Raw genomic sequence first — 23,318 nt, forward strand, 5'->3', positions numbered from 1 at the left:
CTGTTTCCGAGTTGTCTTGTGAATGCGATAATTCAAGAACGCCTTCATATTTGTGGCAGATTCACAGTTGTCCCAAGGAGCAACTGATTAGATATTGTCTCTTTAAAGGTCAAGGTCACAGTGACCTCACAAAACATGTTTTTATCCTCTTGAATGTGATATTGCAAGGTGCCTTTAAGAAATGTCTTACATTTTTACCGCTTGTCACTTGGATTCAAATATCTTTTTTAAGATGTCGAACATTAACGGCACAATTCGCTCATGTTAGTCAGATTTTTTTTACAACCAGAGGGCAGTAATTATAGTTCCACTATATGTGGTGATTTATAAACTGTAGCTTCTCCACTTACAAAACACACACTCGTACACTTTCATCATTTGTCTAGGTCCTGTTCCTGTGGGACGTGCCCAGTCAGCAGTGTGTTCACCGTCTGGCTGGCGTCTTCCCAAAGACACTGGAGGACACCCACACCCTCCTGTTCCTCCACGAGGAGCGTCATCTCCTCCTGCTCTCCTTCAACAGCCTGCTTCTTCTGCTGGAGACCACGAAGGAGGAGAGGAGGACCAGCAGCCACGAACACCCTGTGACCTGTGTGCTGTACAACAGTCTGTTCAGACAGGTATGCTGGGAAACTAGGTCCCTCTCATCCCATTCAGTAGTTTTCTATTGTTGGGAGAATGGTTGTGAACTGGATGTGTTATATAGACTAGTTGGTAGTACATTTAGTAAGTGAGCAGAAAACTCGGATCCCGATGAATAGTTGAGTTTTGAAGTTGACAAAACACCTCATGGTCCATTAAGTAGCAGCAGCTTTTGTCTTCCAGTTGTCAAATGTTCAAATTTTCATTTTCTTTGAGCTTGTCCATTTGGTGTTGAGGATGATTCAATGTCTATCAAAGGCTACACAACAGCTGCTAAATGGAAATTTAGTTGCTTCAAACATCCATTAACTGTATCCCATATCTTTTGAAGGTCACTGGGGGGGCTGTGAGCCAATCCCAGCTAGAGGCAAGAGGCCGGGTAATCATAGGGCCGACACAGAGAGACAAACAATCATTCAGACCTATGAGCAATTTAGTGTCTCCAATTAACCTGCATGTCTTTGGACTGTGGAAGGAAGCTGGACTACCTGGAGGATACATTTATCTGGATTATTTATTTTGATTTGATATAACAGCGATGTTAAATAGTCAAAAGATTGGATTTTGTTTTACAAAGACAGAACAATTTCTACATTTTTTGTATATGAGAATTCTTGTGAGCAAATTGTTGTTTTGTCTCCTTTGTATCACACTTACACAGCTATATTAGTATCCCACCCAGTACAGAAGAAATAATAGCTAATTCATCCAATATGAATATCTCTCATTTTATTAAATGCATTCCCTCTTGATTGTTTTCCTCTTGCTTCTATTTCTACTTGACAGACACATTATTAGCATATTTTCATGCATGCCTCAAAAACAGTGAAACAAAGTGAGGAGTTCTGTTTGGCTCTGTGAGATTAATGAAATAGTATAATTGATCTCTTCTCTCAACGTGTGTGTGTGTGTGTGTGTTTGTGTGTGTGTGTGTGTGTGTGTGTGTGTGTGCGTGTGTGTTCTTGTGTCTGCGTGTGTGCGTGTGCAGGTAGTCAGCAGTGACTCTGCCTCCTCTGTGATCTGCTGGCAGGCTGACACCGGCCAAAAGGTCAAGCAGTTCCACCGTTGTCATGGCGACGCCGAGATCTCCACCATGGTCCTGGATGGTACGCAGACGCGGCTGTTTACCGCAGGCACTGACGGAGAGGTCAAAGTGGGTGCAGGGCCACACACACACACACACTCACACACACATACTGTAAATTCACTGAGCTGCAGGTCAGACCTCATAGAAATGCAAATTCTGAAATACACGGTCTATAAAAGAAGGCGGTGATGAGAAAAAAGATGATAAAAAGAAGGTCAAGTGGCCTTTCAGATAAAAGAATTCCATTCACTTAAAACCATGTCACTGCCAAATCTGTCATGACTTGAAGCCATGAAGGGCTTTGCCATTCAACCTCAGACCCAGTGCCAAAACAGCTGAAGGGGTAACTGTCCCTGTAGCTGCTTATATGGTGTAAGTCTTGATTTATAGTTTATCTTCACATTCCACTTGTTGATGGCACCAATGCAACATAAGATGGATGATGTTTGAAACGTCCTACAAGGAGCTTTTAACTAGTTAGGAAATGGTCTCATTTTAATCCTGATGCCTCTTTGTGACCTACAACAGCAAAGGAGACAATCAGGAAGAAAATTGCCATTTTTTTTACTCATTATTCTCAATGTCATTGGTCGGGTCGCACCACCAGCGAGGCCAGATGAAATGTTCTACGGCCTTTTTGCCACCGGCAAACTTTCACAGTGAGTAGAATGCTAGCCAGTTGAAAGGAAGCTGGATCAGGCGTTTAATGTAACAGTTAATGTCGGCCTTGCAACTGATTGATATCTGATGTTGGCTCAGTGAAGAAGGAACATTACGAGGGAACATTGCGCTCTTTAGCTTTTGGAGTGAAATTGCTATAACCTTGCAACTACATATTGTAGGATTACATGTAACCAAAGTGTATGAACAGTACTTCAAAGTTATAATGTTGTAATTTTTATAAATCATACAGCAACAAAAAGATACATTGCCTCATCGCTTTGCTTCCTACAAACAGCTCTTGTTTTCACTCCTTCCAAAATAAACACACGGGCTGGTTAGACCAAGGTTTTCACAACTGGAGAAAATGGAACGCTGCCGCTTTTGTCCACAAATACGCCAAAATCAACAAAAATGAAAGGATCCATGTTTTTTAACAATGTCCCTCTCAGTAACTGTAAAATTTTAATCTTGTGTCATTACTGTATATTAGAATACTCATATCTATAGTGTGGCTGTAATCTCTGAACACATAACCTTATTCAAAGTGCTATTTACATGGCAGTGTTTCTTTCAGATTTATTTGTATCTTAATCTGGTTTATATCAGACTATTTGTGTCCTTGTTAAGGTGTTAAGTGTTAACCTTCTCTGTAACCTAATTCTACGAGTGCACATACAGGCATGATTACTTTCTCTGAGCAGAATCATGCCTCGTACAGCTTTTTCTTTTTCTTTTCTTTAGTTTCAAACATGCACTATTATATGACTCTAGGTTCAAGTCACATTCTAAATGCATCACATAGTGACTTACTGCAATTATTCTGAACAGATAAACAAAATAATTGTGTAATCAACATAATCAGCCTCATTAATTCTTGTCAAAATGCAACCGCAGAGCACACATTCAAACTGCGTCATCATGCAAAATTGGACAGTGTGAGATATTATCTGACTCCTATTCATCTGATGGACACACAGTAGAATAGTAGCTTAACTGCCTAAGGAGCAGCAAAGCTATTATCAAAACCATGTCTGCCTGAATAAAAAATAACAAGCTCTTTCAAAACTGAATACAACAGTAAGTATCACCCTGTCTCAGTTACATCTTCATTTTTCAAGTCGATTAGCTTGTAATGGAGTCAAAGACCCAAAAACTCAAAACATGTCTGAAGTAACAAACTTCTTGACAAAGTTTTGGTTGTCTGTTGGCATGTGAGTGTGTTTTGAAACCAAGCACATTCGGCGTTGTGATAGATTTGTCATTTGTTTTGTGTTTTGCAGGTGTGGGACTTTAATGGCCGCTGCCTCCACAGGATGAACGCCGGCCTGGGTCGAGCTGTGGAGATCTCTCAAGTCCTGCTGCTGAAGAGGAGCATTCTGGTGATGGGCTGGGAAAGGTAGTGAAGAAGTGTGTATGCACGTGGGATTATTATTGTTTCACATTATGCAGTCTCTGTTGCACTCCAGTATTCATTTATTACATACATGAAAAGTCTGAAATACAAAAAACTGCTAAAATTCACATGTATAATTTTAGATGTTACATTGCAGCATCACCCTCATCGACTGTGTGAGAAAAACATTGCACTTGTCAAAGATTGAGAATGAGAATATTTGTATGCAAGAACTACTGTGTATGTGTGTGTGTGTGTGTGTGTGTGTGTGTGTGTGGGGGGGGGGGGTTGTGTGTGTGTGTGTGTGTTCCCTCAGACTGCCAAAAACACAGCCAACCAGACATCTGGACTCTAACGAGTCTGAATGCTCTGGGGTGCTCCCAATCACTTTAGTACGACTGCCTCAAACTGTGAGTGTGAGTGCGTGTGTGTGTGTGTGTTTGTGTGTGTGTGTGTGTGTGTGTCTTTGTATACCCACATTACATCTGCTCTTCATCTTCCTCTTCATCCTCATCATTTCACACCCAGTGAACTCAGCATCAACAAGTTAATACACTCTCTCCCTTTTCTGTCTTTCCCTCTCTTCTCCACCCTGACAAACACACACACCTACACACACACACATACACATAGACACACACATACGCACATGCTATATAAAAACAAACCATTAAGAGATCATAGCCGACAGATCAGCAGCAGCAAAAGAAAACAATGCTCCCTCACTCCCACTGAGACATGGTTCAGTCCATGTTGTGTTGTGATGCTTTTAGGAAATCATGCAGGTTGAAATGTCCACATCCCATCAACAGATACATTCCTCTGTTTAAAGGCAACTGCATCATTTTCCATTTCATGTCCAGGCCCATAACCACAATAAAAATAAATCACATTAGGATTATAGTGCCTGTCTAACACCACACATACTCCCTTCTCTCCCAGCAGTACCCAAGGTCAGGTAACAGATAATGGGCCAACTAGCAGTACATTGTAGACTCTACGCTCATGGACTTTTATATCTTATTCAGATGTCCCAGTAACAGAGCCAGCAAACTCCAACTCCTTTTCATTACACCAGGGGCAAGACGTAAGGACACAATGTGATTTGGGTATACATACTTCAGACTTAACTATCCAATAGGATGTGAACACCTACATGTTACGTAGAGAGTGACAGCAGTTCTCGCCATTCATGGATTCACTGTCATATTGGGTGACAAGTAGAGGATGATATATGGGGATGCTGTGGGAGACAATCCTCAGACTGGGTGACACCTGCTCATGTTACTCTGTTAGCGTTTGTATTTTGTTCCACCTTCTGGTCGCCTTGATGCATCAAGTCTACATTTAAATCGTCTGCACACGATATCAGCTGCTCTCCTTCGTTCTCCTTTCACCAGCTTCCAAAAAACGTCCAAATCAAAACCCATGATGCGTATCGAGGCCTCTCATATGCATCTTGCAGTGTGGTGTACCGGAGCCTCTTTGTGTGGCACATTCTTACAATACCTCCTTCTCTCTGTGTCTCCCTCTCTGCAGGATGTTGACTGTGTTCCGGCTGCATTCCTTCTCGCAGTCTTTTGTTGAGCCCTCGGAGTGGAAGGGAGGTGTTCAACATCGAGGTGATGTGCTCTGTGCCGCCTTCCAGCCTCCACACACTCTGGTCACAGGTGAGTGTTTTAAAACCACTGCCAAGGAGGTCATGCTTTCGCCCCTGCATTTGTTTGTTTGTTCTGTGGTTGGTTGTGGTTGGATTTTTCGGCAGGGTTACATAAAAGCTACTGAACCGATTTCCACTGAACACGGTGGAAGGATGGGCGAAGAAAGAACCCATTATATTTTGCTGTGGATCTGGAGAAGAAGGAGCAGATCCAGGAAATAGTTTTTTCTTTCTTTATAATTGGGAGAAAGGGCATTTTGTTTTTATATTTTCATTGATTGACAGATCAGATGTCCTAGAGAATAATGAATGAATTTTTTTTTAAGAAGACTAATATCTATGAGTGTGGGCAATTTGGTTCAGCTCCAAACACTTATCTGGATCAAGTGTCTCAATTCAAGGGCACCAAGATCGATTGAATCTCAGCGGTGCGACTTTGAGAAGGCTCTTTCAAATGTGGCCGACAAATGCATCCTTCCATTCCCAAGCAACAAGGAATCCAAGAGATGGAATCCTGGATTCGTAGCACGCCGCTGACGAAGCTAATAAGCTAGCTACGTGGTTGGCGCTCAAATAGCTAATGATGCAACAGTAAGAGCGAGACAAGCTGATGACGCATATAGTAAATTGTGTTTACACATTTAAAACACCTCTTGTGTTTACTGATGAGTTTAATTTGAGTCACAGAATGTGAGAAATCAACAGTTATTAACCAACAGTTATTTAACGCTGTGTGTACTACCTCATCCTTCCATTCCACAGTATAGTGCTGTGTGTTGTCTTTCATTTCCAAAATACACTTTCATTACTTAAACTGAGGATGAGGGCTCATGCAGAGGGAATGAGAGAGAGAGATGAAATGAAGAGAGAAAAAAACAAATGCTTGGGAAGGGAAAATTAATCTTCTAAATAATATGAGGGGAATGAAAAATAACATGGGAGCACTTATCTGCTGATTACAGTGAGTGGTGTTGTTATCAAAGAACTCGTGCTCCACATGTCTCTCTGCTAGAAGTGGTCCTGTGGTTTTTATGTGAGAAAGAGACTTGATGGACTGTGTCTCAGAATTCACAACAAAACGAATGCACACTTCCATTCGGACAGTTGTAAACACCAGGCAACATTTATACTCTATCAGCAGTACAGTCAGATTTATAAGAAAATGTGTGTAAGTTCATTAGATTCGTCTTGTGTGGTTTTAACTTGAAGCAGAACTGTCAGAACCATTTACATCAGCCCATTTCCCTGTTGCCCTTGGTGATTATAAACTACTCTGCTGATTTACTCTTGGCAGCTTTATTCTCATAACCCAGTGTTTTATTCCCCAGAGGAACAACAGCTTCCCGTCTCTTTGTTGTGAGCTGTCATCTGCCCGCACAATGAACATGTCAAAATCTGTTAATTGGCAAGTTCCTACCTAATTAATTTTTTTAATTTAGCTGTGAATGTAGATAAGTGAACTGTTAAGGTCAAGAAAGATTTATGAAAAAACATACATATATATATAGAGTACTATCAGAGAGAGATGAAGATATGTGTCTAATAAGAACACATCTCATTAAAGTTATTCCTGTTCTTTACACCTAATTTAATTTCCTATCTCTTCCTGTGTGTGTGTGTGTGTGTGTGTGTGTGTGTGTGTATGTGTGTAAATCTGTTTCTTTTTTATGGGGAGAAAGTCGGGGGGATAGAGGTAATATAACTATAACTAAGCACAATAACCACAAAGAGCTTAGAGGAGCAATTACTCAGAACTACACATTTCCTCTCCTCTTTTTATCTTAAGTGAGAGGTTGGACCTGCAGGATTTGGGGGATTTTAGTTTAATTTTGTGTTTTTGCTGTTGCACAACATTTGAAACACTAAGCAAATCAAACCACACACTCCACACATCTATCCTGGGTTGCAGTGAAAGCGATCATGCAGCTCAGTGCTGGGACTCAGTGATATAGGGAATGGCAATGGAGTCCTCAAGAATCTCACACGCTCTTATTAAAGTGCAGAAATGCTGTGAGCTTCTGGCTGTGAACAGATCCGTTTTTTTCCCCTCTGTGTTCTTTCAATCACTCCGTCTTTTTTTCCATTTCTGTGAGTTCGTGCAAGACATTAAAGCTTGTCTCCGAAAACTTTCTTGAGCGTGGTTTTGTGCTTTCTTTTGAGACCCTGGAATTCAACCTTGTGGCACTTTGGATTCACTGAGCTTGATCTGCTCGAGACCAGCCAGCGACAATGGGCGAGAAACAAAGAACATTTCCTGTTACGTGAAGAAAATCAACGTGCAAACAAATGACTCGACCAATGAAGGTCTTAAGTGAAGACTTTGAAATAGAAGTAAAGCCCCTCAGCTCTCATAACTGTTTTGATTTAAGATTTTTCTGCCTGAGGGATTGAACTGGCGATCCTCCAGTCACTGGTCCGCTTCTATAACCATCAAACTACAAACACTTTGAACCCAATCTGCCTGAGAACGCTTTTCAGTTCGTAAAAGTTGTATCGTTTGTTGGTCACGTATCGAAAGTTCAGTTTCAGTTTATCAGGCTGGTGCGAGAGCAGAGAGAGCTGTCATAAACCGCAGGACCCTCTCTGGTCTTTCAAGACGCATCGACCCCAGAGATAAGTACAGAGGGAGAGAGATAAAGTGAGGGATGGAGCTGAAAAGGTAGATAAGAGAGAGGGTGTTCTCAAAGCTGGAGGGAGTTATAGTTTTTGGAAGGAAATGAACAGTCGGAGCTGGAACAAAAGAAAAATACACAATTCAGAAGTTAATTTGTGAACTTGGAAACTTGTTCAGAGTTCGCTCTCGGACCGTGTTCAGCTGCTGCCTCTCACCTTCCTGCTTTTTTAACTGACTTCATTTCTTCTTCACTTCTTCATTTCTGTTTATTCCTTACCTTGACTTTAGCCTGCTTCATTTCTTCCCCACCCACGTAAACACACACATACACAAACAGACACACACACACACACACACACACACACACATACACACACTCACACACACACACACACACACACACACATACACACACACACACACACAGCCCCATGCTGCCCCCACCACCTTCAATTTAATCCAGATTCTCAGATTTAAATTATGTTTATTAGAGCTCTCTCAGTGGGGGTGAGAGGAAATGAGAGGAAGCGCTTTCTGTCTTTCAAGCTTGTGTGAGTGTGTGTGTGTGTGTGTGTGTGTGTGTGTTAATGCTGTGGAATAGGGGGGCTGTGTGTGCCAGAAAGAGAGAATAACAATATACAGTATGTGTCTATTTGCGTAGATCTCTGAAATGTGTTGCGTTTTCAGGCTTGAACTGAATCACTGACTCCTTCGGTTAATAGCTGATGCAAGACAGTGAGATAACAGAAACATTTTGCAGCTCACCTGCAGAAATCACCCTTCATCTGTGCTCTCTCTCTTCTTCATAACCTGCTGTCACTCAGCCAACACTCACACACTTCTCCAGGTTTTGGCAACCTGTCTGATGAATGCAAAAGGTTCAAGTCATAAATATTATTTTATATTATAAGCTATAGCAGCAATATACATGATACTATATTGGAAGTGAGTTGATGGGTTCTTGGAAAAATACATGATGGAGTGAATTTCTTCATGAAAACTTTGTGTGGATCAAACTTTTCACTTTTTTTAATCGGATTCTCTGTTTCATCAGATCAACTGGTGCAACTGGTGTTTGGTCAGAACAAAATCAACAAAATTTTGTTATTCATAAATTCCTTTTACATTACTCCCTCTCTTTTCCGGGCCTTTGGGTTAATATGAAAAAAGGATGAATATCTTTCATCTCTTGTCCAATATTTTAATCTGCACACTCGAAGGTGCCATTCTGTCGTGTTTGGTTCGAACCTTCTGACTTTTCAGTTTAGTCTGAACCAAAATAACAGGTGTTAAGGAGCCTCTGACCATTATCCGGACAATTTCAAGACGTTGAGACAGCATTTAACAACAGAAGAAGAAAAGGGAACTGAATCAGTGCACAGGATTAGTTCCAGTCCTCGCCTCATCGGATATAATGGTTGAACAATGAGGATGTTCATATTGCTGATAGTAATAACATACTGATAATTCAGCGGTAAAAAAACTAATGACGTGAAACGGTTCATTCTTTTTCTCTATTCAAATGAAGAGACTGCACATAATTAAAAAAAGTTAGCGAATACAATCATATACAACACACATTAGATGCACGCCCGTATCAAACCAATCGGTGTCAAGTATAAACATATGCAGCTCACGTAGGCAGGAGGTTCACATGTTGCACAAGAGTCTTTATCGTGCTCCCTCAATTACAAATTGCAAAACTATCGTATGTTAATAATGTAACAAAGACATCTGAGCTATCGACAGCATTATTTATCTACAATAACGATATTTGCATGTTCTTTCTTTCTCAAATCCGTCGAGCACAAAGGCTTCTTCTGTAAGAGTGATGACGCTTTAGTTTCAGTTGGCAGCAGATTTCTTCACGCTTGCAGCAAGTTCTCACATCAAAGCATGTGTTCTGCCAAATTATGTGTTAATGCCGCCAAGTGACAAAAGTAATTTAAAAGTTCTGTAGGGAACACACACACGTGCTCAGGACCGTGTGTGTGTGTGTGTGTGTGTGTGTATGTATGTGTGTGTGTGTTTTTTGTGCGTGTGCATGTGTCTATTTGTTTGTGTCCCAAGAAGTTGAATCAAGTTGCAGCAGCAACATTTGGCTGATGTGGGACTGAAGCCTCCTCATTCATATTCAGAGTCTTTGCGAGGTTCCGCTCGGCTTCACACACACACTGTCAAACATACACACACAGACACACACACACACACACACACACACACACACACACACACACATGGCAGGGTACACACAGGGGTCCTGTGTGTAACTCCTTCAGTCACAACCTCCTCGGATCCCTTAATCCTCCCTGGCTGAGCACCTTCCAAGCGACCAAGGAAAAACTCATCTGAACTTTGATGAACAGCCAAACTGTTTTGGAAATAGAAATCTGAAAAGTGAATGACAGCAGTGACATATTCTTACGCAGAGGATGCTCCGATTTACAATATATGGTATACTGTATATTTGAAATGTCTTTGTTGACATGTTAGGGACTTTGAGGCTACAGATGAAAGTCAATTTCCAGGTCTGGAACATACACTGTGTATAAAGTCTGCCCACTTCCTCTCACTGTTTAGAAGTCAAGCTAAAATATTGCGGATATGAAAACTGTCATCTTGTATTGATGACATCATTTGGAGCCAGAGGTTCACAATGTTTTGAGAGTGTCAAAATTTACAAATTAAAATCAAACTGTGCAAGCAGCAGTGTGATTATAACTAGCTAAAGTTTCAGAAACCATCTTTGGTCACTTTTCGGTCGCAGCTGTGTTGTCCATCTCTATATACAATCTATAGTCTGGAGTTATACAATGTGAAAAAAACATTATATCATAACACACCTGGACTCTTGGTGGTCATGTTGCATTGTGAATTATGTAGGAGCCAAGTTTTAAAGAATTATAAAGGATTGTAATATGGTGTATATATATTGGGATATATTATACCTCTGTTGCATCAAAAGCCTTCAAGCTGTTTATTCAAAGTTCAGTGAAGCTCTACTCAATATGCAGATCTCTGAACTGAAGAATCAGTTGTTGTTTTAGTTGTAGTTATCAACAACGTCCCAGCTGCAGCTGCTACTGAGCACTTATCACCTGCAGTTTATTGATATTGAAGGTATACTGTGTAAAAATCACAGCACTTTCTATGGCTCTAATTAATACACATGCCAAATGTGAACCCGATAAAATGAACAGCTCTGGAGATATGCGACTCACGCACAGACAGACAGACGCTGACATTTCCGGAATTATTTAATGGATAGAGGATGTTTCCTTTATTTAATAACCCATTTAAATCTTTGAACTCAACATTGTGCTGATGATGCAGGTATCTACACTGTCTCATCCCCTCTACTCCTCTCCGCCTCTGACACACACACACACACAAACACACACACACACAAAGAGCATGATAAAAGTCGCTTGAAATACAGAAGGTGGCTCTGGGCTGCATGAATAATGCAGGAGATCTACACTCTCAATAAACTTTATGCTGCCTATTGCACAAACACATACACACACAAACACACACACACACACACACACACACACACACACACACACACACACACACACACAAACACACACACACCCTAATTTAAACCTAATTCTTAACATAAAACCAAGTCTTAACCCTCAAACAGCCCTTTGACCTTTTATGAGGACCAGCTATTATGTCCTCACAACGACAAAATGTCCTCATAATGATTGTATAGAACCAAATTGGCCCTCATAAGTATAGAAAGACAAACACACGCACACACACCTAGACACGCTAGATGAAGATTGTTCTAAAAAGATCTTTCTGTTGAGGTTAAGGGCTGAGTGGTGGAACAGATGGAAGCTGGGGACAGATGTGGAGTTTTATCATCTTTAAAGTGGTTTAGTGACTTGCATCATTCAGCAGCACAGAGAAAGTAAAAGCTTGTGTGTCGACCAAAGGTTTTGGTGTGTTTTCCTATTTCTTTTGAGAAGCTCACAAAGCCTGGGAAAATTACTTTCCGATACAAAACTGCTGTTAAATCAAAGTGCGGTGTTGAGAAAGTTTTTGAAAGATTTCTGCTTTTTGTTTGGTCTCCCTTCTGCAGGAAGCTACAATGGAGAGATTATAGTGTGGAACAATGACACAGAAAAAGCTTTGAGGAAACTGCAGCCACATCCTGAGCAGGAAGACAACAAGAAGCAGCCAGGTCTCACAAATCATTTCAACAAACTCTTTGTTCTGTAAAACTCTGTTCTCTACTTTAAACCAAAGATTAAATCTACTAGCGCAATTCATTTTTAAAGACTAAATTATGTTGGCACTCCAATTATTTTCTTGTTCTTCAGTCTGTGATCTTTCTCACTTTACTTATTTTTCTGTTCCACTTTTAATACTTTGGTCATCTGTGATTTCCTAGACGACTCCCCTGACGCCATCACCAGACTGTTCTTTATTCCAGGACGCACATCTGCAGCTGCAGGTAAAAAACTGAAATTATTTACTGTGTAATCTCAGACAGACTTAGCCTATGGGAACTTTCACACCTGCCTTGTTTGGTCTGGAACTTTGGATTTCTCAGTTTAGTCCGAGCCAAAATAAAAGGTGTGAAAGGTGCGCATGAGTATTGTTTTCAGCGTGAACATTTTTTTTAGATAATTCAGACGTTCAGACCAATTAAAGGAAGTTGAGAGCATTTAACAGTAGAGGGTAAAAACAAAGAAGAGGCAGTTTTCATGATTGCTTGTAGTCTTTGCCTGGAACGATATAATGTTTGAATAAGGAGGAAGTTCCCTTGCTGGTCGTAATACAAAGTACAAAATGAACGGGTTCATTAATTTTCTCAATTCCATGGAAATCATTTTTCTATACATTATATTATAAAAAGTTAGCAAATACAAAAGCCAAATTAGCAACATGCGTCAGATAATTGCCTGTCTACAAACCGATTCATTCCAGGTAAAGGTAGACGCAGCCTGTATTTTGAACAGTTATAGTTGACTGCATACACAGCCTTGTTTTGTTGTCGAAATACACAGTTGCACATTAATCCATTTTTTCAGTATCTCCACATCGGTGATAGTTTGATGTGTTTCCTTCCTTTCAAGTTTTTTTTAGCTTCTTTCTTTCACAGCCTCTGAAACCCTGAACTTTACTTATCCTTTTTTCTTTTTATCCAAACCTGTTCTCCAGTTTGATTTATTCTCAGTTATTTCGACAGTAGCTGCTGCTTCTGGCTGAAGCTGCTCGGTTAAAAGAAAGACAAAACAAAACTTGATCAGCGATTGGGCCAATGACGGATTACCACATAGAAAGAGTGAACATGTGCCCAGAGCCATGGAGTTAAGACACTTTGCCTTAAAGGGATAGTTCACTGAAAAAGGAAAATTCACTTATTATCTACTCAACACTTTGCTGATGGTGGGTGGGTGACGTGTTGGAGTCCATAAAACACTTTTGGAGTTTCAGGGGTAAACAGTTTTGCAGCCAAATCCAATAGAATTGTAGTAACTGGCGAACACTTCTTCTGTGGTGTCATCCAAGTGTCCGTAAGCCCCGACATTCATATTCAACTCGAAAAGGCAACTGACTTCCACACACAGACATTGTCCCAGGCAGTCTGAGCAGCGTTATGTCTGAAACTTCATCAGGTGGTGCAGACTTGGTGTCGTGTGGAGGTTCGGGTGTGGTCCGGCTCTGGAACACTGTCCACAGTCGTCTTGTGGGACAGTTCGCAGCTCACAGCAGAGACCTGGGATCCATCATCATGACGGTCAGCCCTCGTGGGAAATACTTAGTCACTGCGGATAGAGAGGGGACACTGAAGACATGGGACATACAGGTAGGTGTGCACATACTCTACATGTTTTTGTGATCTGCGGTGGGCCCCACTGAAAGGTACATTCCACCATGATGTGTTTGTGGACAGTCATATGAAGCGTGGCCAAGACAGAGGGAGTAATGGAGACACCGAGCCAGAGGGAGAGACAGACATAAGGACACAAGCAGTAATAGATGATGAAGAAAGCGTGAGCCTCAGTTTTTCTATAAGATCAGATATGCGGTCCCCTCTGAAAACGACAGCACTGTCTGTCACTCTGAACCCAAACAGCTTACACACAGCCACACCTGTCAATCACTTCAAAAAAGATCCACTGATACGATAAATTGTATTGTATTGAAGAACATTTCTGCCACTTTGACAAAAAATCTCATTATACTAATTCTCTATTTTATAATTACAAATAACAATCTCATAATTTCCATTTACTATCGATAATTTGTACGATCTAATAATTGTGACTTACTTTGTTATAATTTAAATTTACTATCTCATAATTTTCATTAACTATTTGATCATTTCAATTAACTGTCATTAACGTTCTCGTTATATCACTTTACTATCTCATAATTTTAGATGTATTATCTCATAATTTGAATTAACTGCCATAACAATCAATAACTATCAACAAATTATAATTTAATTTAAATATTAATTATTGATATTTCAATTAAGACATTCAATTGAATTTCTTGAATCATAATAATGTAAATGTATGTAATAATAATTAAGATTATGATTAAACTCATAACCAAACAATTATGAGAGTTTAATTAAAATCCCTTCATTTTAATTGACTTTCTCATAATTGTATTCAACTATCTGATAATTTAAATGAGATATCTCATCATTTCAATTAACTATGTCATAGCTTCAATTAACAGTCATCTTTAAAATTGATCATATATCATTATTTTTTATTATCAATCTTTCTGATCTCATTACTTGCATTCACCTCTTTTTTGAATTCGCTGGTGAAAAAGGGCTGCAATGTATTTCAAAATTTAGAAGCCACTACAATGAATAACAGGAGGTTTTGCATTAAAAAAAGAAACTGTAATCAATAATTGTTAAATGTGTGGAAAAACAATGGTTGACTATATCTTATCTTTGTTCAAAATCACCTCTATTAGAAGAAGAAAAAATTTGTCATTACATTTTCTGATCACAGATTGACTTCAGCCTATGAACACTTGGGAACTGAAGAGTTCCTGACACCTCACAGAGACCTTTTGACTTTTTGACTCTGATCGCGGAGACAGGGGTTGTGATGCTGCTCTGAGGCGAAGCAGCATCACTGTCATGCTCATAATCGCAGTAAAAGAACCCCCTCCCGGGTATTATTGCCACAATACTCAGAGCTCAACTCTGTCACCGTGTATAAGAGGGGATGCATTCAGATGGGTGCGTCTCATTTGGCTCCCAGTTTAATTTATGGAAATGTGTATATGTAGAAGAGAAGAAGAAAGTTTGGTGAGCTCACTGTTCTGGTGGAAATCCTGTCCTACAGCAAGTTGGCACGTGCTTTGGAATCAGCTGGATGACTAACACGATTGCACAGTGGCCTATACAGTGTTGTCCTCTCACTCACAGGATTACTGCAGTTCAGTATAAGTTCTCACGTACGCATTTTGAAGTTTCTATTGTCTTAGGAAGGCAGTGAAGCTGTAACTTCAAACAGTGAAATAACTAATTTAAACTGGCTATAAATTATTCCATATGATTATTAGGAATTAACATTGTATAACACTGAAATCATTTCCAAACGTGTTCCAGTAGCTTTCTTGTTCATTTGACGTGATCATTTGTCAGTTACATGAAACTGGTAGGACGAAGTAGATAAATTAACTTTAGCATTGACTGAATAAAAAGGTGGACGTAGACTCTGCGACTGGAAAGTGAAGCCAATGTGGAAGTGCCTGAAGCCTGTATTCTCTCAAATGACCAGCAGAGGGAGACTCTGGTCGCAAAAAGAAGTCTATTTCCATTGACGTCTGTGAGAAACTGACCTTACATCTTACTTGATTTATAACGTCTGTAGACATTTTTTGCAGGAGGTTATGGTCTCAATCTCTAGTTTGAAGTCTGCTCAATATAGTATGATGTTCATGTTGTAAATTATAGTCCCATTTAGAGTCAAATAGACCGTAAAACAAGGTTATGCATTTGGGAGTGGATACCGTGTGATTGACAGCTAGTAAAATCGAATGGGTGCAGGTCGGACGTGTTGTTGGACCCTTCAGTGTTTCCATGTTTGGAGACAGTGCTTTATATTTATTCATCAATATTTGATGCTATAATAATCTTATAGCAATATACTGTTCAGTAATCCCCTGCTTTGCTCCCCCATCCCTCAGGATTATTTACTTGAACCAGTTAACGGAAAAACCAAAGAACCTCCAAACCTATTGAGTAGTTTCCGACCACACCTCGATCGAGTGACTCACCTGGAGACGTGTATCCATGGCAACAGGCTCCTCCTTCTCTCAGCATCGTCAGACTGCAGCGTGGCTCTCAGCTTTCTGCCCGGAGATACCATTGGTCTGTTCGGACAGGTACAAAAACACACACACACACACACATACATGTACAAACACAGGTCATTCCAGTGCACTGCAGTAGCTTGAAATACACAACATAACCTGCATCGGTGAAATCAACTGTTTCGGATGGCAAACATATTGTTTGGTGCCACATAGTCAAGGTCAGTGCCTTAGATCCTAGCTGTTCAAATGTACAACGGTCAGGTGAAGCCCTGAACCTTCCACTCTGCAGCGTGCTGGTGGGCGGTGAGTTGACCAAATGGATGTGAAACCCCATCGTCTGGCCCGGTTCAGGCATGTGTATGTGTGTTCGTGTCAAAGAGGGCCCATATTTGGCCTAGGGCAGTATCTGCTGAATGTGGCTTCATTTCAGTTTTTGCCTCAGGCCCACACAAACACACCAAGACATACAAACAAACACAGACACACACATACACAGACACAAACAAACAGAAAATGGATCATAACCTGAAGAAGAACATGCATGAATGAAAGCAACATGTACGTCTAATATGCACATATTCTGGGATACAGCACAACGCAAATATGATTTGTTTTCAATCCCCAACATAGATGCCCGGGTACAAACACTGTCAAAACTATTTATCATTGAATTAACAGAGCACTCATGCCACTCTCTCCCTTCCCTCACCACACTCCCAGATCATCTGGATCTAAAGAGGTAAAAAACACAGAAGTGAAGACAGAAACAGAAACATTTATAAATAAACAAACAAATATATAAATAGGTGTTAGACCATTAACAAACAAACAAACAGCCTTAAAACGCTGCCATCTTGCACACTTGGAGCAATTGTGGATGGAACCATGGTATCGAGATCCCACCAAAACAGAAGCTCAACCTATAGTGAGTCAGTCTCAGCTGTCAATCATGTTGTCTCAAATTGTTTTTTATAGCATCAAATAGTAAAAAAAAAAAAAGAACAGGGAAATGATCACTTGAGCAAACAGCAGTTATCGGCAGGAATAAACAAAAGTAACAAACTGATTTCCATCAAGGTTTGTGGAGGGATCGGGTGTGACCAAGGAAGAACAAATTAAAATTTAAACCGGATCCGGATAAATTGGCGGCTTAACGATTAATAAAAAACTTTCTTTAACATGGTGAGATAGTGTCAAGGTATGCGCTCTCTGACTGCCCTTCTAATTTCATATTAAATATGTTTAAGAGGTTTTAGGCCACATTTCTGTGTCACGCTATGAAATCATACATTTTGTAAACGGGAATTCAGAAGGTCAAAATACGTAGGCACATTCATATTCAGTTCAACACCTTATCAAGGGATACTGTGTTAATTATGAACATGTTTAAGAGCGAAGGAGGAAACTCAGTCATTCACATTAAACAGCTTCTCACTACAGTTTGATTCATGTTTCCTCAGTGTGACCACAGGCTGCATGCTAATCTGTTGATTCTGACAAAGTACGAAATTTGATGACCACAAGGTCATCTCACAAACTAGCACACGCTGTCGCTCACAATAACCTCTCCTCATCCCATCTCCACCGTTGTCCATCGTGTGTAGGAGGAGCTGTGGTGCACGGACAGACCTGAACGGCTGCACCCCCAGCAGGAACCTGAACAGGACCAGAGAGAACACGGAAGACAGGAAAACATCAGACAAGCGGTGGGGGAGGTCACCTCCATCTCCCAGTGAGACTCTGTCGTGATCCGAGACTCGACGGGTCAGCAGAGGGAGGAGACAGCGTTATATGAGATGTGCACGAGGAGGGGGGCGGCAAACGTTGACAACAATGAACCAGATTTCAGAGATGACTAATAAATTGTTTGATGCTGTAAATGTATATTTTCATGCTGTCTTATATTGTATGATAAAGCTGCATTGTGTTTTTGTCCATTAATAAAATAGTCTGCAATAATTTAGAAAATTCCTAAAATGTTTGTGCCCCTGTGCCGGCGACAGCCAGTGGTCAGAGGCATTATGTTTTGGGGTTATCCATCTGTCCGTCATTCTAGTGAACACAATCTCTCAAGAGAGCCTGAAGGGAACTTTTTCACATTTGGTACAAATGTTCAGTTGGACTCTCGAAGAAACTGATCCGATTTCGGTGATCACGAACACTAATAGGGAAATGTCCTTACATCTGGCACAAACATTCACTTGGACTGAACGATTAATTGATTAGAATTTGGAGGTCAAAGGTCACTGTGACCTCACAAAAGACTTATTTGTCACCCTGCCACACTGTCATCCGGCCAGCTGGCCCACATACTGCATGGATTGATGGCACATGGGCGGTTAGCTCCCTGGTTGCCAGATCTGGGTCAGAAGTAAGCCACAGGTGAACCGTCAACATTAGGTGCCAAAGGTGGCATTTGTTGGTTATATTCACCATTTACCACATGGGCCACTGGAGGTCTACATTCAGATTACAGCTTGCCAAAAAAGGCCCACATTTTTATTTTAAAAGTTGGCCACTTAAGACCCACATTTGTAGTGTTGTCTCAAATTGTTTTCCACTCAGTCAGGGTGACCTCATGTGAATCTTGGCAAAAAAATTCTGTAGACTAAAACTGCACTGGTTGGTGCAGGCGTAAAACTGTGATGTGGTAAAAAGAATTGCTAACTTTTAAAACCATATAAAACAGAACTAGACAAGTGTCTATTATGCAGTCGTGACACCTTCAGTCAGTAAAATGGCAGTAAATTGCAGCCTTGTACACATTTTCTTTCTCCGCCTCAGGACAGTGCGGTTTGGAACAGTGAGTCTTCATCACTCTCACAGTCGCAAAGGACGAAATATAATTTCTGTGATTCTCCCGGTTCTATGATGCTCTAATTCACAAAGAACAGAGAGAGATCCCATTCACCATTATTATGTGGGGGATTAGAGTGTTCCTCATGGTTCGGGACTGATTTGACCGTTCAGATACAAAAGTCAGTTCAATTTGAGTCTTTGCTCGAGTTCTTCTCAAAGTCAGTCTCACTTTCATTGCCGGTGGAGTAGCTTCAGGCTCTACACACATCCGACAGCACACATTAGAGGTTTTGATTCTCTGGTTCAGGCTGTTCTGTTGGTTAATGCACATGTGAAACCAGGAAAAACTATTTTTTGATATTATGATAATTAAACTGAACATTGAATATTCCTGAGTGTAAAGGGTTTGTGGTTCATTTAGATTTTTGTTTGACTGTATTTATTGATTATGAGATTTTATGACGAAAAATTCATATTCGATTATTTTGTCAAGTCAATACAGTTGAAACAAACAGGCATGGGGATCCAAATGTGCACTTTAGTTGCAATGGGTAGTGTCTCATGAAAAGTCTTCTCTTTGTTTTTATAAAAGCAGAGGGCAGCAGTGTTTCTGAGGCTCAAATGAAGATGGACAGCAAAGAGATCCCAGGTCAATTTGCTGCCTCATGGATCTTTTGTTTCACATCCTCACAGAGGACTTGTCGAGGCCCAACAGGGATGTGTGGCCTGAGCAGCTGTTAAAGGCCGGCACTTATTGCTTTAGCTCTATCGGTCTTGACCTTTAGATGTTATGCTTAGATTTTCTTAAACATACAGTTTATCATGTAACTAAGACAAAAGCTTAGGGGTTTAAAATCTGTTCCAGACTATCCTCAAGACAACACTGAAATGAAAACCATTGTCTTAACCTTAATCAATCCCGAAATACATTATTGGGTTTAGTTCTATAGGCACTTACTATGGGCTAAATGTATATTGTAGGTATAGTTAGTGAAAGACAAATCATAAACTCATTTAGACTTTTTGGTCTTAAACCAAACCTCTAAGATTATGAAGCTTCTGGTAGAAGGCCAGTGGTTTGGGGTCGTTTAAGGGGATTTCTGACCCTGGTGTCCTTCCAGTCTCCTGTACATTGTGGATGATAGAATTTAAGAGGTCTCACAAAATTGTCATTGCTGTGGACCATCGTAACCAGTCATTCTCAGAGTCCCCCTCTAAGTTAGGAAATCGCTTGCTTTGCCTTCCCTGTTGCAACACCCCTGTTGCCATCTCCTATAATAATTGGCCAAATCTGTCGTGTTGAGCCTTATGTTGAGACCCTTTAATACAGCAACATGAAGATGGAGAACTTTAAAAACACATTATAGGTGGTCTATTATGTTTAAACATTTGTTTGACAATTACAGTCATTAGGTGATTTATTTTTTTTACCAGGGGCTTATGGTCAAAAATAACTTGACGACATATGGCCTGATTTTCATCCAACCTTGGAGAAGAATAGTACAACATAAATCGACAGTGTGCACGTTTTGAAAGTCTGATGAAAATCCTAGAAGTGAAGAGGAGAGAGAGAGAGAGAATGTCTCTGTAAGCCCCTGGGTGAGGCAAATGACAAAGGACTCCGCAGTCTAACAGAATGCCTAACTTTTGAAGTGGAGGAAAAGTGCCCACCGGGGCTCTACCGGAGTAATCAATACTGACTGTGTGTGTGTGTGTGTGTGTGTGTGTGTGTGTGTGTGTGTGTGTGTGTGTGTGTGTGTGTGTGTGTGTGTGTGTGTGTGTGTGTGACATAAAGGGGGTGTACTGTACTGAGCTCATCAGAAAAGTTTGTGTGGTTGATTTGGTGTAAGGGCCAATTGGCAAGTCTACACTGGGCTGGCAGCCAGCTACTGGGCATGAGGTGAGGAGAAGGAATGGCCTCACTCCATCAACAGCTGAGCGTGTGTGTGCGTATGTGTTGTGTGTTTGAGTTTGAGAGTGTGTGTGTGTGTGTCTAAATAGCCTCAGTCCATCAGAGCAGCCATTCACATTCATGTGTGTGTCAGTCAGTCAGTCAGTCTGTGTGTGTGTGTGTGTTTGTGTCAGGATAGTGTGTCTTATTTCTCCTGTGGATACCTGAGTACTTTGTGTTGCAGCAGAGATTAGACTGAGCGCCCAGACCAATCAATATCCATGACTCCTGTGTTGCTCGCAAACACACACACACCAAGACACACGCACACACACCAAAACAGACACACATACACTCACAGAGAAAAGTGCCGGATTTAATCCTTGTGTTTTTATGCAGCTATAAAGATCACTTAAAATTATGATATCGGGAACATGTCTATTAACCAAAACTAATCTGTGAAATCTGTGTCGTTAAATTTAGCACCAACTTCACTCCCACCCCCCTTCGAACAAACACACACACACACACACACACATATACATGTGATGTGAAGGCGGAAAAGCAATTACAAGCAGGCAGGTTGAGTTTGATTTTAATTGGGGCCCTCACTGTGAGCTCCACCTGTTATCATCAACAGCCAACTAACATAAATGTGGAGTTGTCAGACCTGCAAAACTCCTACACCTTAGCCCAAATCACCACATCCTCCTCCTCCCAGTACTTCTCATAAACTGGTTGAACAGTTTTAGTGTGACGTGGTGATTGGCTGTGTTTAGTAAATTATAATTCATTATGACCGTGCTTGTCGCTGAGGTAATGATTAGACCGACTCTGAAGAAAAAGTTAACACACTTTTTCTCAGCAGCAGTGATGGTGGAATCCAATTTTTCACTCAGATCCAACTTAAGTGTTTTGGTTTCTCTCTCTACTTCATAAGGTGTCCTGCAGTATCAGCCTCTTTTTGTGCCAGCCTCTAGGCTTATACTCTCCTTATTTTCATAAATCCCCTTTTATGTTCGAGTTTTAACGCACTTGGAAATTGCTGCATTTGTCAGTAGACCTAGAGTTCCATTTCCTGAAAGCCTCCGATTCAGTCTTCTATTGTTTGGTTAAGTTTCATGGTTTCTTATGTTTCCTTGGTTTTTATTTGAAGCTCTTTTGGCTTTGCTTTGGAAAGTTTTACCTCCACCAAGAAGTCTATGTTTTCAACCCCTGTCTGTTTGTTTTAGTGATTGGTTGGTTTGTATTTCAGCAGGATTACAAACAAATGGTGGAAGAAGAAAGATCCCATTTAATTTTGGTGTGGATCTGGACATTCTGGCTGATCTAGGAACTGTAGAGGCCCTCAGTTTTCAATATTGAAGATTGAGAAAAAATGTCTTTACATGGTCACCACAAAGAGTGTAATGACAAAAAGCGATTTTTGTACAGATTAAACAAACAAAATATAAAATGCAATGAATAAGCTTGTCACATTTTTCTCTTTACTTTTGACTGAGCCAGGCTGAAATGTTCTGTCTGTTTCCAGTTAGCTAGGTCAACTGCTCACCAGGCTGTAGGCCATAACATTTACACACACATTAGGGTGACTGCGGCTAACGGGGTAGAACCAAAGGGTTAGATCTGCGTGATACTGAACCCTGAAGGTTCGATAAAAAAAGCACTGCCCTAGGATACACTGTATGAATGTTTGTGTGAATGGGAAAATGGAAATGGAAATAAATTATATTATAAAGCGTTTTGAGTGATCATCAAGACGATAAAAGTGCTATAAAAATACAGACCCATTTACCATTAACCATCAGCTGTGTGGTGCTAGAAATCATAGGCTTGGTTTGAACCTTACTCACTCTTTCTCTTTTTTTAATCAGTTGTATAATTACCTTTGTCATATTTTCTATTTGCACCCTCTGGAAACTACAACCCTTTTGCCTCAGCACGTTTTTTTAAATATCTATTCTCCAGCAGAAGCTGGCCTTTACTTTTATAGACCCTAACCAGGAACATTTATCTTTTCTAAACAACTCTTTAACAACATACTTCTTTCTTGCTTTTAACTTTTGCCTGTATACAGTATGTGACTGTAATGTATTTGTGTTTTTTTCTCATTAAAGAGGGCGCCATCTGATGCATTAATGTGGAATGTGCATTTTTTACTCATATGACCAATTAGTTTCCCTCCTTTCATCTTCATCATTACACATCTATTGATGATGGATTCTGTTGATGTAGCTCCAGGTCATTATCATCAAT

The 23,318-nt window shown here is 40.4% G+C and overlaps 1 protein-coding gene across 1 annotated transcript in view; it reads left to right on the forward strand.

Moving 5' to 3' along the window:
* The window catches only part of LOC133003775 (WD repeat-containing protein 49-like), a 29,047-nt gene extending 10,811 nt beyond the window's left edge, over window positions 1-18,236 (forward strand). Inside the window, exons 9-17 of the mRNA XM_061073586.1 lie at window positions 387-620; window positions 1,631-1,795; window positions 3,673-3,788; window positions 5,325-5,455; window positions 12,153-12,254; window positions 12,465-12,527; window positions 13,696-13,886; window positions 16,244-16,441; window positions 17,977-18,236. Of these exons, the coding sequence (XP_060929569.1) occupies window positions 387-620; window positions 1,631-1,795; window positions 3,673-3,788; window positions 5,325-5,455; window positions 12,153-12,254; window positions 12,465-12,527; window positions 13,696-13,886; window positions 16,244-16,441; window positions 17,977-18,108 (1,332 nt within the window). The 3' untranslated portion in view covers window positions 18,109-18,236. The remainder of the gene's footprint in view (window positions 1-386; window positions 621-1,630; window positions 1,796-3,672; window positions 3,789-5,324; window positions 5,456-12,152; window positions 12,255-12,464; window positions 12,528-13,695; window positions 13,887-16,243; window positions 16,442-17,976) is intronic.
* The last annotated feature ends 5,082 nt before the right edge of the window (window positions 18,237-23,318 follow it).

The sequence above is a fragment of the Limanda limanda genome, chromosome 6, assembly GCF_963576545.1.
Source record: "Limanda limanda chromosome 6, fLimLim1.1, whole genome shotgun sequence".
Classification (NCBI taxonomy): domain Eukaryota; kingdom Metazoa; phylum Chordata; class Actinopteri; order Pleuronectiformes; family Pleuronectidae; genus Limanda; species Limanda limanda.